Here is a 19,652-nt window from a genome sequence, read left to right as displayed (position 1 = left end):
ACCGTGAGAAATTATTAGAACGTCAAAATAATATTTTAATAATATTTTTTTAAGTAATAAATTACACGTTAATTTCCTTAAAACCGACGCTATTTCAAGGTGAAACTTTGCGAAACTGAAACTCTTATTTTAATCCCTTAGAGTTGGATTGTATATGATTACAAATGCTCATGGCGTTGAGTTCCGCCACTCATCACGCTATACGCTATGCGCTAAGAATTTGGCAGGAAATGGGTAATGAAGTGTCTTATCCCTAGGTTTCGTTAGCCTACAGGCTTAGGAACAGCGGGCAACGGGGGTTTCCCTGAATACCCCAGAATAGTGTTGTGTGCAACCCAAAAATAAACACGAACCACACTACACCGCCTCTCCCCAACCCCTGCAACCCCCAGAAAAAATCTGCGGATACTCCCATGCCTCTGCCTACTCTGCTGGGTGCGGGATCCGTGAAGCTCGAAAAAAACTATACGAAAACAGCCCTCAAACTTACACGCATGGTACGGCAGATTGGGTCCAGCGCACTCGTCGCCCGTGTACCGTATTTCGCACAGGCACGTGCCGTTCATACAGTCGCCGCGGCCGTTGCAGCCGCCCGCGCAGCCCGCCTCGCGCGCCACCGCCGACATCACCGCTTCCGCGTAGTACGCTAGCAACGAACGCATCTTACTAGCGGCGCACGCCGCTCCGGTGAACTGGAATGTGGAAAAATAACGTTAATATATTGATACGAATAATTAATAATATGTTTTACTTTTTTCAAAACGCGGCGTTAAGATCCGCCTTCCAATGAGTAATATTTCGAATTCGAGAGGAAAGCGGATAACGGAGCGTCTTCACCCTAGGTCTTTTTTACCCAGCTACACCACAAAAAGCAGGAATTTTTTTTATGCTTCACGCTGTATCCTGCACATAGCTGAGTAGGCAAAGAGAACATGGGAACCTAGTATTAAGACACTTCTGTTCCCCACTTTAACGGTTCCGTTTCCCATTGCCACGGAATTTAACGCCGCGGCTTGCTTCGTTACCAGAGCAAGGAAATGAAAATATTTAATACTTCAGTCACCCGAGTGAGAATCAAACCCAAAACTAACGCATTTACAGATAATTTTTTTATATTTTTTCAATCTTACATAAATCTCAGACAATCTATAGCGATATTTGTTTAAGCTCATCGGAACCGGAATTCGGATTACCGCGGAAATTCATCAATTTTCATGGCCGCCTTTCAAACGTAAACGGAAAAGACTTGAACACTACCTAATATATACAAATTATAAAACCGGTTTGAAATCTCTAGAAGTCTTATATTAATGCATGTATTAGAATGATAGGGACAATAATACATATATTATATGCGTGTTTTTTCCTACAAAGTATGCTGAGTGGCAACTTTGTGTTGAACGCGGAACTTAACTCCACCATTAGTCTTGCTAGAGCGGGAAAATGTAAATATTTTTTTACACCAATTGGTACAATTACTATAGAATGTTCTCGAAGTTATAAATGATGTAAGCCTAATCAAACAAGTGGTTTACTACGTTAGTTCAGGTCCTCACTCCATCATTAGAACACCTTGGACCACCATATTATCACCTAAGCTACGTATAGTATATACCTACGTAAAGTTTCATGATGATACAGGTATTACAAGTGTGCCAAATACATAAAGTTTATAATGTTGGCGTTAAAAAGATTATAAAAAAAAATCAAATCAGGTTCACGCTGTATCCCGCACACAGCAGGGTAGGCAGAGGGAACTTAGTGTTAAGACACTCCGTTCCCCATTATACCAAGTTATGTGTATATAAGTATTATTAATAATTATAATTATTAATAATATTTATATACTCTTAAAAAGAATCTTTTCAAAAGTAATAACGATGCAAACGCCATCGTAGTATAATACACTACAGTATATGCTGGGTATATAGGATAGGAAATATAGGTTAAACACATATGAGAGAGAAGGTCAAACAAACATACAAACTGTAGGTACGTACTAAGATACACATACACGTGGTCCATTAGAGCGTTTCACATAAACACAAACACGTGGAGCATTCACAAACGTGGATTGAATAAGTGTTATGATTTATGTACAAATACATTGTTTCAATAGAAAATATCTCGCTTTTTTGCTCTGAATAAATTATCATTACAAAGTTAGCAGTATAGTTAGCGCACATGGCAGTGTAATCTGAGGGAACCTAGTGTTAAGACATTCCATTCCCCACTTTTCACCGAATTTCGGAAGCATTGCGTGTTGAGTCGTGGAAATCAACGCCGCGCTTTGCCTCGACACCAGAGCAAAGAAATGAAAATATAAATTTAAATAAATATTTCAAGCGATGGCTGTGGGGATCAAACCCACCACCATCGCTATTACAATCAGACGCTGTTCTAATACGCCACAATGGTCTTCCATTATCAATAAAGAAATATTCTTTAAAGTTTTGGTTTTGCGAGTCATTAGTAATGTTCCCCTCGACGAGAAACGTGCGACAGGGACCCGTCGCATCCGTCCTAAATAAGTGCCGTAGATATTTACGCAACAATATCGGGGTCGACGCACTTGTATCTAAAATTATATACCGATGAGTTTCTGAGGACGCTATGTTCCTACATTTCAGAATACTTGATATATTGTGTATATTGGAAACCTCTATTTTCCCCCACATTCTAGACGTGGCGTTTTGAGTGGCGGAACTCTCCACGGCGCTTTGTCTTGTTACCAGAAAGAAAGAGGAAATTTATATAATTTAAATAAATACTTTTCCTCAAGTTCAACTTTAAAGGTTCATATAAATGATCACTTAGAAAAATATAAACGAGCAGTCGTTAAGGCACTTCAACTGACGAATAACCGAGATAAAAAATATCCTAAATCCCAACAATTTATATACCACCCCTACAGTAAATTACATTTAATTTCTTTCATCCGTCTTACGTGATTAGAATAAAAACAATAATTGAGATATTTCAGCTTTGCCATGCCGTGCATGCAGCATGGTCCGAGCACATTCTAGATAAGGGGGAAGTTAGTTTTAAGACAAGTATTCCCCACTTTCAATTCAATCCGCTTTTTGCGTTTTGTCTGTTTATTTTTCAATTACATATAAGTGAAATTTTAATAAGATTTTTGTTGAAATTGGGTTTTAAATATGTGTTTATTTATTTTATTTAAAAATATAAGGCCACTTTGTATTTCTTTATCCATACCTATATTATAAATTCGAAAGTAACTCTGTCTGTCTGTCTGTCTGTCTGTCTTTTACGCAATCAGGGCCAAACCGCTAATTTAATTGTGATAAAATACTGATATAGAGATACTTGAGGGTCCCGGGATGAACATAGGATACTTTTTTTTCTCATATTTGTAATATTTTGGATATATACCAATATATTAAAATAATTAATTTGACAAGCAATATATTCCGCCATGTTAATAACAATCGTCGCTACGCGTTGCTAAGCAACGGCTTGCAAAGTTTGTTGTTTTAAGAAAACGTCACCCAGAGTGAGTTTGCTTAATGCATACATGGCGCGCGCTGATATAGATTTGTATACATTAACAAAAATTAGATGATTTCTATAATTTGATATTCATCCTTATGAAAATAAATATAATACTCACTTTTAGCATTTCATCTAGATGGAAATTATAGTTTACTGTATAACATTCTAATAAATGATTAAGATGTCACTGATTCCAAATGACCTACCCTACGAGTCGTATAGTATGACCGACGCGAACGGGCAGATGACTTGGATGATTTTGTAAATTTTTATATATTTTCGAATTACTATTATTTTTTATGTAATTATTTGCTGCTTATAATTAATTTATCTCAGTTCGATTATCTATACCGATGTTATATACTTCAAATATCGTAATTTTAATCATTTGGGATTTTATTTAATATTGTTCGCAAAAATTAATAATTATTTAATATAGAAAAATGTTTAGTACGCGCGCACGGCAAACTTTAGGTACTTTTTCTAATATTTTTTTTTTTTTTTTTTTTATTTTAAAAAACTACATCCACGGGCTCATAGTTGCCCGTGCCTTTTTTTATTTTAAGAAAGTTTTTTTTTAATGTGGCGTACTTAATTTTGGGACAATTTAAACTGTACTTATATCTAGAGCTTATACTAGAGGGGTTGGATGAGACCCCTACCGACAATTTTTTTTTTTTTTTTGTTTTTTTTTAATTTTAAAAATATATATTATAATTATTAGAGAAATTATTAGAATAAAAATTATAATTATTAGAGTCTTTTGTATAATTATTATAGTCTTTTGAATAATTATTATGTATAGGTGTGGAATTTAAGATTTGGCCTGGCTTATGCAGAACGCCTTCCTTAAGTTTTTGGATCAGTGCCTCTATCACCCTATCGTCTCTTTGTGACATTGCCCCTTTTAGGTTCGCCTCCACCACCTCCGTAAATGAAGCGCCCACCGCTCGGCTGATGAAGTTGCCTATTGCGTCACCGCCATCGTCAGAGTAATAGACACAGGTGTTGGTGTGTCTCGTCACTGCGACGACTGCGTGAGAGACGCTCTCATGTACTCGGATCCGTGCGCGTCCGGTTCGGACGATGACGACGTCTGCGAAGGTCTGCCCCTGAGCCTCATGGATAGTCATGACTCGCGAACCTGCTCCAGCTCCATATCCCTGGTCTTTCAGCTGCCTCTTCTCCTCCTGCGTGTGGACCAGATATAGGGTGCCGTCGTTACAGTGTGGTATTCGCGCGTCGGTATATCCGAGAACCTTTAGGGAGTGGACAATGGGGCTTGCGGAGTAAATGCTGTTATATACTCCGGCGAGGGCATAGGCGACGTCCATTGGGCTCCGATGTGTGCAAGGCAACTCGCATGTGATGTTGGTTGTCAAGCTAGGCCTACAGTACCTTAATTCGAATAGATTTTGTCTGTCGATGTAAGGCAGCTGATTGATATCTCCGATGAGTGTGACCTCGTTCGCTCCTGACAGTCTGGCCGCCATAACAATGGCCCCGAAGTGGTTCATGAGGGCTTCGTCCACCGTTAGCCGGTTTATAGCTATTCCCTCATGAAAACCATTGACTAAGATCGAGGCCATTGTTCGCACTCTCTTTGTCGCTTTCGTGCCAAGGCGGTGCGCCAGCTTCTCTCTTAGATCTTTCGCGGCCTCTACTGTGGTTGTCGCTACTACTTCCGTGTCCTCATCGAAGTGCTTGATAATGTGAGTTGTCTTACCACACCCCGGAACCCCATTTACCCAGGAAAGTTTTGGTAGCTCCCAATTCACGAAGGCTGCGCCCGGCTCAGGATCGCTTGAAATGGCGTTTGCCATTCCGAGTATCCTATCGTCCAGCATCACCCTCGTGCATTCGGCCACTACTACCACTTGGTCGCTCTCTGATGTAAGGAATTTGGGGGGATCGTCTACTCTTTCACTTTCGACCAGGCCTATAAAGCCCTTGGTGCTGCTATAGGCCGCCATGTACTGTCCCGTCATGCTTCCGTGAATGACACGGGAGCTGACGTTGTCATAGATGGCGGCTTTGGCTTCATCGAGTTCTACTTCCAGGAGTTTGAAGTTCCCTCTCTGGAAAGTCTGAAGGATCTTTTTACAGATATTGGTGTTTACCTCGCGGGTTGCCTTTAATGTGGCTAAGAACTCGATGAACGCATTTATAGCATGTTCCTTTGGGCTTCTGGCTATTTTTAGGTCAGGTAGTGTTATGTTGCCTCTGCTGTGCTCTAGTACGCCTTCGCGGTGTCCTTTTTGTTCCCGTTGATTTCGGGTGTCGAAAAAGGCTTTGACCTCTCTCTCTTGCGTGCTAGTTTGGCGCGCAGCCTTAGAGGCAGAACATTTTGGAGTTTCTTCGACTCCCGGAATGTCCTCTCTTTCTTCGGTGCTGGTTTGGCGCGCAGCATTAGAGGCAGAGCATTTTGGGGTTTCTTTTTCCCTTGGAGCGACGACTCCCAGAATGGCCCTCGCCAAAGTCCTCGAGATGTTATGTTTGGGGGTGGGTGTGTTGGTCTTGCTTGTGGATGGCTCGGGGTACAGCTTCTCTTGCAGCCTCTCGGATCCGCTCTGCTTCGGCGTTTCGGTTGGAGCCTCTGTTGAGGGGGAAGGTAGATGTTTCTTTGCCTTTAGGAAGTCAAGGCATTCCCCCCTGTCTTCGTAGACGACTAGCTGGTGTTTGTGGGCGACCTTGAGGCATTCGTAGTAGTTTGCTATGCTGCCTCTATAAGGTTCTACCCTCATTGCGTCTACGCTTATGGTCTTAGGGGCTCCTTGCGGCGTGCATTCCCGAACTCTTCGGAGGATCGAGCCAAGTTGGGCAAAGGGAGATTTCTCCCCACATTCGAGCAATGCGATCACTTTGTTCTGTGACCGCAGTATTCGGCAGGGGGGTTCAGCCAGCCTTTGCCATGTCAGTGAGTCTATTTTTGCTGACCTCACCGATGTTTTACTCGTGCTTCCTTTGAGTAGGGCTGCTAGTCCTGGTGAAATTTGGACTCTATCCGGCGGTTCCGAGCGACTGAAAGCTATTCCCACCCTTTCTGATCCCTCGGCCATGAACAAGGCTACGCTCCTGACCCTTATTCCGGGTTGTCCGTCCGCTGCCTTCTCATTTAGCATTGCCATCACGTTGGTTGTGGCCAGTGTTGGTGGATTGTGCTGTGGCGGGTTTACTTTTGTGGTTAGTTTTTTCCACTTCTTTGGCAGGCCTCCTGTGGTCTTTTTGAGGGAGGCCAGTAGTTTATTTATTATTGATTTTGTTGGTATTGTTGGTGTGGGAGAAGCAGGTGTCGAGTGTGTTTGTTGGATTAGTACGGGGATTGGAAGTGGTGCGGAAGTTGGTATCTGGGGAGCTTGTGGAAGCGGTGCAGGTGTTGTTGGTGGTGTGGGTACTGGTGTTTGGGAATTTTGTGTGAGTGGTGCAGGGGTTTGTGATGGTGCAGGTGCTGGTGTTTGGGATGTTTGTGAGGGTGGCGCGGGTATTGGCGCGGAGGGGAGAGCCACTAGCGAGCTGTTGCGTTTCGTGGCTGTTAAGATGGCTTTACGTGCGAAGGTGAGGAAAGGTGTCCTGGTGGCTTCTGATTCTAAGATGGTGTGGAGTGATTGCTGGTCTAGGTTTTTGTTGATGGTGACCTCCAGCATCGCTCGATCTGAACCGTATCTTGGGCAGTCCAGGATTACGTGCGTGACCGTTTCCTCACATTGCGGATCGCAGAGACAAGATGGGCTGTCCTTTAAGTGGAATCTGTGCAAGTAGGCGGCGAAACCTCCGTGGCCAGTCAGTAGCTGGGTGTCTGTTGGTGTTATTTTTGTTTTCCTTACCAGAGTATATGCCTTTTTGACGTCTGGTAAGAACAGCTTTGTAACTGATCCGGTTTGGGAGGCTTCATATCTCGCTTGCCATGCCTTGACAGTCTCCTCGCGTATCTGCTTTCGGACGTATGATACTGGTACTTTGTCATAGTCCGGTGCCGTCTTCTTTTTTATTGCCGCCTTTTTCGCCAGCTCGTCTGCCCTTTCGTTGCCGGGTGTTCCAACGTGGGCCCTCAACCAGAAGAACCGCACTGTCCTGCCCTCGTTCTGGATGTCACGTATGCAGCTCTTCATTTGTAGGCCGAGAGGGTGAGTCGTCGATGGGGATCTTAGTAGATCCAAGGATGATCTCGAGTCGCTTAAGATGTTGGTAGCGCTCGTTTTCGACTTTTTCACCATCTCTATTGCCCTGAAGAGTGCATACATTTCCGACTGGAAGACGGTGTTGTGCGGCTCCAGGCGAAATGTGGAGAACTTCCTCTCCCTACCCTGGTCCCACAAGGTTAGGGCTGCTCCTACTTTACCCTCGATTTTGCTGCCGTCGGTGAAGATTAGGGGACCGGCTATTTGGTGTTTATCGAGGGTCTCCTGGTCGAGGCTCTCCAAGCGCATGTACTCAGTTGTTTTGAGTTGTGATGGGTGTGGATTTTGTAATGGTCCCACCCTGCGCTCTATTTCGCGTCCTGGTGGTAGGAGGTCCACGCAGTACCCCTTTTTGATCTTGTACAGATTGGCGGCTTCCTGGATTCGAAGGTCAAGGGGGATTAAGCCTGAGAGGACCAGTGCCGATGTCAGAGACACCGTCCTGTACGCCTTGCATATTTTTTGGGCAAATCCTCTTTGCAGCGAGTCTAGTTGTTTCCTTATCATCAGCTTCTCGGCTGCCGAAGACCACGCGCTTGCTGCGTAGAGGACTTTTTTTAATATTAAGAATTTCCTTTAGTTACTTTTACTTCTCTTGTTTGTTCATTTCGGTTACTCAGATATTTTTTCTAATAATATTCAAGCGGGCGTAGCCGCGTACGGGTGCACTAGTTAATATATATAATAATAAATTATATCTAACATGCCATAGAGCGACGTGAAAATGAAGCCCAGACATTGTCCTAAAATAGAATAATTAGTACCTGACTATAATTATTTGAAAATAGTTTGGGCTAATTAGTACAAAATCTATATTTACACACCAGCCGTCGCTCTGTGAAGTACCTACAGTGACACTTTTTTGGCGAATATTAATATTCTAAATGGAGAAACTTTGACGAAATACCATAAAGTCAAAATGGAGGAAAGCAGTCTTTTAAAAGCACTCTATGTGTAAAGTTTTAAAAAAGCTATATGCTTTTAGAAAAGAATCATTGAAATTGGTTAAAATAATTGTTTTGCGTCAAGATAGTCAATTTCTAAGCTAACTTTACTAAAATAAACACATAACATTTGTTACAATTGCAGTTGAGCACAGGTTAGCCATTAGATTTAAAATTTAAAATGTAATAAAATAAGTTTTTACTATCTGAAGATAACAATCTTAGCAAGTACTTACCAACTTGTTAAAAAAAAGTAATAAAAACACAATTTATCTTTTGAACGAAGCCACCAGATCATTATAGAGACGTAATATATCATTATAGTATGTATAAGTTTTTTCTTTCGTATTGGTTTTTGTTTTTTACTGGCCGCTGGTAAAATAGCCATGTCTTGTCCTCATTAAATATACTTTGAACTTTAAACAAAAGTTAATTTGAGCTATAATTGCATTCAGTAATGTATTTTAAATTTTAAACTACACAAATTAAGATTACCTAACTGTAAAAAGAACGTTATTTAGACTTATTATTATTACTATGTTCTGTTAAGAAATATTTCAAGGATAAAAATGTGGAAATTATAATCATTGCAATGGCATGCAGGATAAAGAGAGATTTTAATATGAATTTCAAAATTGAATATTAGTTCTCTCTGCCTACCTTACAATGCAAGATAGAACATGAAATATTAAAAATACATATTCTAGAAATACTAATTTAGTATTTCTAGAATATATATTTTTAATTTAAGTTATTATCTTCTTCTGCTTGCCCCCGTGGTCAGTGGAAATAACTAAGAGTATGATATTTGATATACATATATATAATTGTATATGTATGTCAAATGACACATTCCGAGTGCCCGAGGTGCCTGCCTACATGAACTAGGAGTTTCTTCGATTAGCGAGTTCGACTAAAGAAACTCTTCAGCTTTATAATATTAGTATAGAAGTATATTATATTCAAGACAGTAAACTTGTTTATTTATATATTTTTTTTTATTATTCAATAAATAACAAGAATGATCTACCAGCCCTTTTATCATTAGTTCACGGCCACCCATATTTGCTATAGTGCGACAACAACACCGACATGTACCTACGTCAGAGTGGTTAGCCTTGGTACATCGACTTAATCCACATCAACCTGTAGGGCTTTAATAATCTAATCATCAATTGGAAAAACTACTGTGAAATACAATACCACACATTTATCTGTGATTCGGTTAAAGTCAATTCATATTTTAACTTCAAGTAACAATAGCTATTAGTAAAATTTGTTTTCTTTAACTTAACTTCAAACTTTGTCCCACATAGAATAGAGTAGGGAATAAAAACATAAGGCGTTCATATCACTAACCGTTTTTTCAGACAAGTGTAATTTAGTGTTAAGGCACTCCTTGTTTTTCCGAATTTTCAAGATTTTACGTGTGTTTGGGGCGAAATTTAACGCCGCGCTTTCTCCAGCAGAACAGGCGAATTAAAATTATTTGAATATAATCGTTCCTCGGAGTGGGTCTATAGATCTCCCTCCAAATAATAACAACTCATGATTCTCGTTGTTTACAAAATTACATTATCAAGGCATTTGGTTTAATTTGAGTTTTGTCTATGCAAAGTAATCAACAGACCTCTGTGTGATTTGATAACCGCGCGTATTGATAAGGAAACATTGTCTGTAGACAAATATTATAAATTTATAATGTATGATGTTCATGTAATTATTTTGGTTATATACTGATAGAAGTCCGGCCAGCGGTCAAGAAATTGTTGACCGCCAGCGACAGTGAAATTGTAAGTTAATTTTCATATAATTTTTGTGATATGATTTTTTATTCCTATAGATTATAATTTTGTCTAAGGTTTTTATTTCTTTGTCACCAGAGCAAATAAAGGAAAATAATGTAATCAAATAATAATAAAATATATTAGTCCTCCGAGTGGGAATCGAACCCAAATCTTCGGAGCTACAATCGCATCTCTACGCTGCAGCGGCCTCAAGTGTTTCTACAAATACATATTGTATACGTAGCTACATAATATAAGATATTTACATTAAAAAAAAATGTAAAAATTACCTACAACTGCGTATATCTTCTTGGACGTTCGTTTAAAAAAATACATATAATTTTTGATATTTCCGCAATTAGGTATATAAGAGCTAATGACTAAGATTTACATAAAAGAGTTCAAATAAAAACGCAGCTTATGAAAAAAAAATTAAACAGCCAATTAATAACGGCACACGACAATCCCCACGACATGTGGGATACATTACCTTAATTAGAGTATAATCCATATCCAATCAAGATAATATGAAAATTTCCGTACGACTGTATACGTCATCTTAATCCTTTGTTTATTAAAAGAAATGTTATGAAATAGGAAACTCACCAAATTATTATAATTACTATACGCTTTTCACTATGTCATGAGACAAAATATACCTAATCAAAAAAATCTGTTTCTCAAAGTTACGTAGGTACTTACATATTTTTTTATTTCTATTTAATTCCGATTTGTGGTACCTAGACTAAGCGAAGCTAACGAGGCTTAGCAAGCAAAGTGGAGAACGAAAGTGTCTCAATGGGAAAGGGGGTGTCTTAACAGTCTGCTCAAGGCAGGTAGAGACAATGCGTGTTGGCAACCAGAGCGAGGGAATGAAAATAATTAATTCCCTCTATTGGAAATCAAACCCACACCCTTCGTGTTTACAATCACACGCTGTGCCGCTGAAAATATTTACATAATTTTAATGTTATATTTAATTTTTTTATACATCAAACGTTGTCATGATATCCTAGTTTCACGATGATACGAATGGTAAACATAAAGAATACACAAGATAAAACACAAAGGAATATGTTCCTAATTTATTATAAATATAATACATTGGATTATGTTGTAAAGATAAAATATACAATCTTATTAGTATATTCTAGCTTCTACAAGCTTCGAGACAGAATAATTGTCGACTAATGAACCGCTCGCGGCTTCGCCCGCAAGAAATACATAATACTTATGTGTTCTAATAACATTATCATTTTAAAAATCATATAACACATTAAACATGACAGGTTACTCTCTCTCTCTCTCTCTCTCTCTCTGCCTATTCTGCTTTACGGCTATTTTTTACTATAACGTACTTTTAGATACACGATATCGATAAAAGTTAGGTTCACCTGACATTTAGTTAAATGCCATCGCAATATATTTTTATGTTAAAATTATAAAGAAAATACGTATTATGTTTAAAATGCAAATGCAATACGTACGCATTGCATACGTACGTATTTTTGTTATTATCACTTGATTTTAAGGGTATTTTATCAGGGGACAACCTTGATTTTTTACTCCAAAAAATAATTTACACGGATATTTCGATTTATGGCATCACCATATACCCTGAGATCCGGCCGTTGAATCCTGCATAAACGAGTTTTCTTAATTAAACCTATATTAATGAATAATACATGATTAGTAGAACAGATTACACCTGGGTTGCCTGGAAGAATTCTGCCGCAATCACCTTTAATTACATTTTTTCGTAACTCGTTTTTGGAGAAAATTGCACCCATACGTTTTTTATATGAATCGCACATCATTTGAAAGATAATCGCATAAGGAATTGGAAAATTAAGGGTTGCCAGCTCTCAGTCTGCCGCAAGTCTAGGGTTGCCTGGTTTAAAGTTGTCACTAAATGTTAATAATTTGCACTCATGTGTTTTTTTAATGAATTATATATCAAATTAAAGCTTATTTTTTTCTGAACACTATAAAACAGGGTTGCCTGGAAAATTCCTGCCGCAAACAGGGGTTGCCAGCGTTTGAAATATTTTATTCCGGTTCCGTTTGACTATGAGAATAGACGATGAAATGCGCGGTCTGCCTTATGTTTTAAAGTAAAATATTATATAATAGAAGATCAATCTTAAAATCAATGTTTATTCTAATTGTTCACCTGTTAAATGATGATTTTAATCATATTAAGTACACGCAGAAAACTATTTAAAGATCATAGGGCAGAAGAAATCATCCTTATTTTTCAAGTAAAATAATGAATCTATAATATTGAGTCTTTGCAAAATCTATTTTCTAAATACTAATATTTATTTATTAATTTAAATAACCCTTTCAAAACAACTAAATTATCTAATTAAGTAAATGTTTACAAATATCGATCTACTATAAGTTGTAATTACAACATGTTTTCTTAATATAATGAGAGGTGACAATTATTGCGGATATTTTTTTTATTAATTAAGAAAATATGGAAAATTACATTTCAATAAACTATCTCTCTCTCTCTTTTCGCCCTCTGCTTGTTTGATTTGACAACGCCGTCCGTATCCGTAGAAAGAACTATGGCGCCCATCTTTTTGGTACGAATATTTACGTTTTTGCAAAGTAAATGAAAACTATTCAACTAATAAAAACTATTAAAAAATATAGATAAAAAAATGTCGCTAGCAAGAACTTGTCCGTCTATGCTGATAGTTTTTAAGGCATTTAGGTCTGAAAGAATTGTCCTTATAATTATAATAAAGCGTAATCACTCACTCACGTCCCTAACTTAGTGTAATCAAAACTGAGGCAATTCCCACGGCCACAATTGTCACATTTTATTAAACTATATAATATTAAACATTAAAGTATACTTACGTTTTGCATTAGAAAATAATTAAAAAATACTTCTTTATATTTTTGTTTTTAAACAATGAACTTTTTGTAACACTGTAAATGATAACCGTGCATTGTGTCACTATTTAAAAAAATGTCACTGTATTTAAAATTCATTTTTTGGCGAAACAATAAGATAATTTTACACTTTTGGAAAGTTTCCTTGTTAAATTCTATCACATTTTCACATCTTCATTTTTGTCAAGTAAAAACGTCTTTAGTCCAAAACGAAAGGTAAGTAACTAAGTAATATGCTCAAAAACAACTCATTTGGCCATCTGCACTTTTATTGCATTTAGAAACAATACATCTTCGAAAATAATTTTATTGCATTTGGTTTGCTTTGTATCGCGCCGCAAAATGTTTATCTATAGTAAAAAATAGCCAACTAATTGATATTTGCCGACTCTTGGTCATAAACCGTAAATAGCGTTTATTAGTCGGCATTACTGTCGGATTTTCTTCGAATTTATTTTGCTAACTTAGTTTTGTTTATTATAATTCTATTATATATATTTCTTTCCTATGCAAATTATTAAAAATTGCGTGAGAAAAAAAAATTGCGGCAAGCGTTGTCAAATCAAACAAGTAGAGGACGAAGAGAGAGAGAGAGAGAGAGAGAGTTCATTGAAATGTATTTTTCAATATAATTAATAAAAAAATATCCGCAATAATGGTCACCCTTCATTATATTAAGGGAACATGATGTATATGTATGTATATTAATACCTTATAGTAGATCGATATTTGTAAACATTTATTTAATTAGATAATTGAATTGTTTCAAAATGGTAATTTAAATTAATAAATAAATATTAGTATTTAGAAAATAGATTTTGCAAAGACTCAATATTATAGATTCATTATTTTACTTGAAAAATAAGGATGATTTCTTCTGCCCTATGATCTTTAAATAGTTTTCTGCGTGTACTTAATATGATTAAAATCACCATTTAACAGGTGAACAATTAGAATAAACATTGATTTTAAGATTGATCTTCTATTATATAATATTTTACTTGAAAACATAAGGCAGACCGCGCATTTCATCGTCTATTCTCATAGTCAAACGGAACCGGAATAAAATATTTCAAACGCTGGCAACCCCTGTTTGCGGCAGGAATTTTCCAGGCAACCCTGTTTTATAGTGTTCAGAAAAAAATAAGCTTTAATTTGATATATAATTCATTAAAAAAACACATGAGTGCAAATTATTAACATTTAGTGACAACTTTAAACCAGGCAACCCTAGACTTGCGGCAGACTGAGAGCTGGCAACCCTTAATTTTCCAATTCCTTATGCGATTATCTTTCAAATGATGTGCGATTCATATAAAAAACGTATGGGTGCAATTTTCTCCAAAAACGAGTTACGAAAAAATGTAATTAAAGGTGATTGCGGCAGGATTCTTCCAGGCAACCCAGGTGTAATCTGTTCTACTGATCATGTATTATTCATTAATATAGGTTTAATTAAGAAAACTCGTTTATGCAGGATTCAACGGTCGGATCCCAATCTAATATACCGTTCCTGTCTCATTCCTATTTTCCCAGAAATTACTTGTTGAGTTGTGGCACTTAACGCCCCTAATGAAAAAATAAAAATAATTAAAACTTATATATTAAAATCATAATATTTCCAAACATGTACATACATTTATCTGTTTTACGAGTCAAGGCACAGAATGAAGGCCCCTTTTGTTATCTTTCAAAACGGGATTAGTATCAGTACGTATGACAATATTAACATTATTAGTAACTATTGCGTAGTATTTGTTTGTGTCGCTTATGTTTTGTGCGGTGCAATGACCCATTGAACTACCATGATACCATAAATAATAAACAGGTTACCCTTTATTGACGCCATTACGAACCAGTTGCGCCTATTTGAATGGAGAAAAAAAAAATGTGCCAGCTATATTTTTATTAAGCAAAAATCAAAGATTTGAGATGAAAAGATACCTAAAGCATAATTTTGATTTCGAATCTTAACAGAAAAAAAATAGAAGGCATAGGCTTCCGTAGTTGTAAGCAAAGTTCGGCGCAGTACACAATAATTTCAGTAATGAATGGAGGAAAGCTCAAATAGCAAGGAAGGTGGAAGACAATCCTCACCTTGGGCTCCAACTTTTTGAGATATTTGCGTATTTTCCCCGGGTGATAAAATAAAAACATTTCACTCTCCCGAGCGGGAGTTGTACCTATAACAGTCGCATTTACAATCAGACGTTGTGCTGCTGCGCCATGATGGCCCTCATCGTAAAAGAATTATCATTGCTGAAGTAAGCATTATAAATATATGGACACAGCTGTTTAATTTTATAGTTACATCCATAACAACGATAAAATAAGAACAAGGCTATTCGCACAAACATTTTGTTTGCATTAGCAGCCTACAACTACTTTTGATAAGAAATGTGGACGGATGTAGTGTTATCGGACGGTAGCGACTTATAAATATAAAATGAATAGTCACTTATTTCAGGAAATTTAGTTGTTTAAAAAAAGTTTTTTAATAAGCATCCTTAAAAAAAGTGCTTAAGCGTGACTAATTATACATATTTATCATGGATCGAGAAATGCTTATATAATTATGTCAAAAAAAGATTTAAAACTTGTCAAACGTTAATATGTACATTAAAAAAAACGAAATAAGCAGAGGATAATTTGGATGGATAGACCAAAAATATCAGTAACTGTGACCGCGTACTCACAGAAAAATTAAAAAATTTCACACATAATCTATGATGTGATGATCGTAGGTTCGACCCAAAGTCGAGGAAGATGGTGAACAGAGAGTATCTTAACACTTTTGCTTGAAACTAAAAAAAACAGCATAAAACTAAAAAAAATATATTATATATCTATCCTTGAAACGCCCACACCAATATATGCCATACATAAACCATTATGATAAAATCGAGTTAAGGTACTCTACAGTGGCCTACTCCTATGTATTACTCCGAATAGTTGCCAATTACATTTGGTCCAGTAACAAAATATGGCCTACTGTCTATAAATAGACTAAATCGTAATCGACGTAATATATCATTATAGTATGTATAAGTTTTTTCTTTCGTGTTGGTTTTTGTTTTTTACTGGCCGCTGGTAAAATAGCCATGTCTTGTCCTCATTAAATATACTTTGAACTTTAAACAAAAGTTAATTTGAGCTATAATTGCATTCAGTAATGTATTTTAAATTTTAAACTACACAAATTAAGATTACCTAACTGTAAAAAGAACGTTATTTAGACTTATTATTATTACTATGTTCTGTTAAGAAATATTTCAAGGATAAAAATGTGGAAATTATAATCATTGCAATGGCATGCAGGATAAAGAGAGATTTTAATATGAATTTCAAAATTGAATATTAGTTCTCTCTGCCTACCTTACAATGCAAGATAGAACATGAAATATTAAAAATACATATTCTAGAAATACTAATTTAGTATTTCTAGAATATATATTTTTAATTTAAGTTATTATCTTCTTCTGCTTGCCCCCGTGGTCAGTGGAAATAACTAAGAGTATGATATTTGATATACATATATATAATTGTATATGTATGTCAAATGACACATTCCGAGTGCCCGAGGTGCCTGCCTACATGAACTAGGAGTTTCTTCGATTAGCGAGTTCGACTAAAGAAACTCTTCAGCTTTATAATATTAGTATAGAAGTATATTATATTCAAGACAGTAAACTTGTTTATTTATATATTTTTTTTTATTATTCAATAAATAACAAGAATGATCTACCAGCCCTTTTATCATTAGTTCACGGCCACCCATATTTGCTATAGTGCGACAACAACACCGACATGTACCTACGTCAGAGTGGTTAGCCTTGGTACATCGACTTAATCCACATCAACCTGTAGGGCTTTAATAATCTAATCATCAATTGGAAAAACTACTGTGAAATACAATACCACACATTTATCTGTGATTCGGTTAAAGTCAATTCATATTTTAACTTCAAGTAACAATAGCTATTAGTAAAATTTGTTTTCTTTAACTTAACTTCAAACTTTGTCCCACATAGAATAGAGTAGGGAATAAAAACATAAGGCGTTCATATCACTAACCGTTTTTTCAGACAAGTGTAATTTAGTGTTAAGGCACTCCTTGTTTTTCCGAATTTTCAAGATTTTACGTGTGTTTGGGGCGAAATTTAACGCCGCGCTTTCTCCAGCAGAACAGGCGAATTAAAATTATTTGAATATAATCGTTCCTCGGAGTGGGTCTATAGATCTCCCTCCAAATAATAACAACTCATGATTCTCGTTGTTTACAAAATTACATTATCAAGGCATTTGGTTTAATTTGAGTTTTGTCTATGCAAAGTAATCAACAGACCTCTGTGTGATTTGATAACCGCGCGTATTGATAAGGAAACATTGTCTGTAGACAAATATTATAAATTTATAATGTATGATGTTCATGTAATTATTTTGGTTATATACTGATAGAAGTCCGGCCAGCGGTCAAGAAATTGTTGACCGCCAGCGACAGTGAAATTGTAAGTTAATTTTCATATAATTTTTGTGATATGATTTTTTATTCCTATAGATTATAATTTTGTCTAAGGTTTTTATTTCTTTGTCACCAGAGCAAATAAAGGAAAATAATGTAATCAAATAATAATAAAATATATTAGTCCTCCGAGTGGGAATCGAACCCAAATCTTCGGAGCTACAATCGCATCTCTACGCTGCAGCGGCCTCAAGTGTTTCTACAAATACATATTGTATACGTAGCTACATAATATAAGATATTTACATTAAAAAAAAATGTAAAAATTACCTACAACTGCGTATATCTTCTTGGACGTTCGTTTAAAAAAATACATATAATTTTTGATATTTCCGCAATTAGGTATATAAGAGCTAATGACTAAGATTTACATAAAAGAGTTCAAATAAAAACGCAGCTTATGAAAAAAAAATTAAACAGCCAATTAATAACGGCACACGACAATCCCCACGACATGTGGGATACATTACCTTAATTAGAGTATAATCCATATCCAATCAAGATAATATGAAAATTTCCGTACGACTGTATACGTCATCTTAATCCTTTGTTTATTAAAAGAAATGTTATGAAATAGGAAACTCACCAAATTATTATAATTACTATACGCTTTTCACTATGTCATGAGACAAAATATACCTAATCAAAAAAATCTGTTTCTCAAAGTTACGTAGGTACTTACATATTTTTTTATTTCTATTTAATTCCGATTTGTGGTACCTAGACTAAGCGAAGCTAACGAGGCTTAGCAAGCAAAGTGGAGAACGAAAGTGTCTCAATGGGAAAGGGGGTGTCTTAACAGTCTGCTCAAGGCAGGTAGAGACAATGCGTGTTGGCAACCAGAGCGAGGGAATGAAAATAATTAATTCCCTCTATTGGAAATCAAACCCACACCCTTCGTGTTTACAATCACACGCTGTGCCGCTGAAAATATTTACATAATTTTAATGTTATATTTATTTTTTTTATACATCAAACGTTGTCATGTATCCTAGTTTCACGATGATACGAATGGTAAACATAAAGAATACACAAGATAAAACACAAAGGAATATGTTCCTAATTTATTATAAATATAATACATTGGATTATGTTGTAAAGATAAAATATACAATCTTATTAGTATATTCTAGCTTCTACAAGCTTCGAGACAGAATAATTGTCGACTAATGAACCGCTCGCGGCTTCGTCCGCAAGAAATACATAATACTTATGTGTTCTAATAACATTATCATTTTAAAAATCATATAACACATTAAACATGACAGGTTACGCTCTCTCTCTCTCTCTCTTTCTCTCTCCCTCTCTGCCTATTCTGCTTTACGGCTATTTTTTACTATAACGTACTTTTAGATACACGATATCGATAAAAGTTAGGTTCACCTGGCATTTAGTTAAATGCCATCGCAATATATTTTTATGTTAACCATAAAGAAAATACGTATTAATTCTTTGAATGCAAATGCAATACACACGCATTGCATACGTACGTATTTTCGTTATTATTACTTGATTTTAAGGGTATTTTATCAGGGCCCAATCTTGATTTTTTCTTTCATATACCATGCGCAAAAAATAATATACCATACGAGTATATCACCATATACCGTTCCTGTCTCAGTCCTATTTTCCCAGAAATTACTTGTTGAGTTGCGGCAATTAAAACTCATATATTAAAATCATAATATTTCCAAACTTGTACATACATTTATCTGTTTTACGAGTCAAGGCACAGAATGAAGGCCCCTTTTGTTATCTTTCAAAACGGGATTAGTATCAGTACGTATGACAATAT

At 36.2% G+C, this 19,652-nt stretch overlaps 1 protein-coding gene across 4 annotated transcripts in view; it reads right to left on the bottom strand.

Annotated features, from left to right (window-relative positions):
• The window catches only part of LOC146533531 (uncharacterized), a 68,488-nt gene that overhangs the window by 32,915 nt on the left and 15,921 nt on the right, over positions 1–19,652 (bottom strand). For all 4 annotated transcript variants that reach the window (XM_085194821.1, XM_085194823.1, XM_085194824.1 and 1 more), the window contains exon 2: positions 491–692. In XM_085194821.1, the coding sequence (XP_085050947.1) occupies positions 491–662 (172 nt within the window). In that variant the 5' untranslated portion in view covers positions 663–692. The remainder of the gene's footprint in view (positions 1–490; positions 693–19,652) is intronic.

The sequence above is a fragment of the Heliconius melpomene genome, chromosome 12, assembly GCF_056956725.1.
Source record: "Heliconius melpomene rosina isolate 202511_hmr_F chromosome 12, ASM5695672v1, whole genome shotgun sequence".
Taxonomy (NCBI): Eukaryota; Metazoa; Arthropoda; class Insecta; order Lepidoptera; family Nymphalidae; genus Heliconius; species Heliconius melpomene.
Note: the sequence above shows the minus strand (reverse complement) of the source record. Positions and strands in the feature narration are given on the sequence as shown.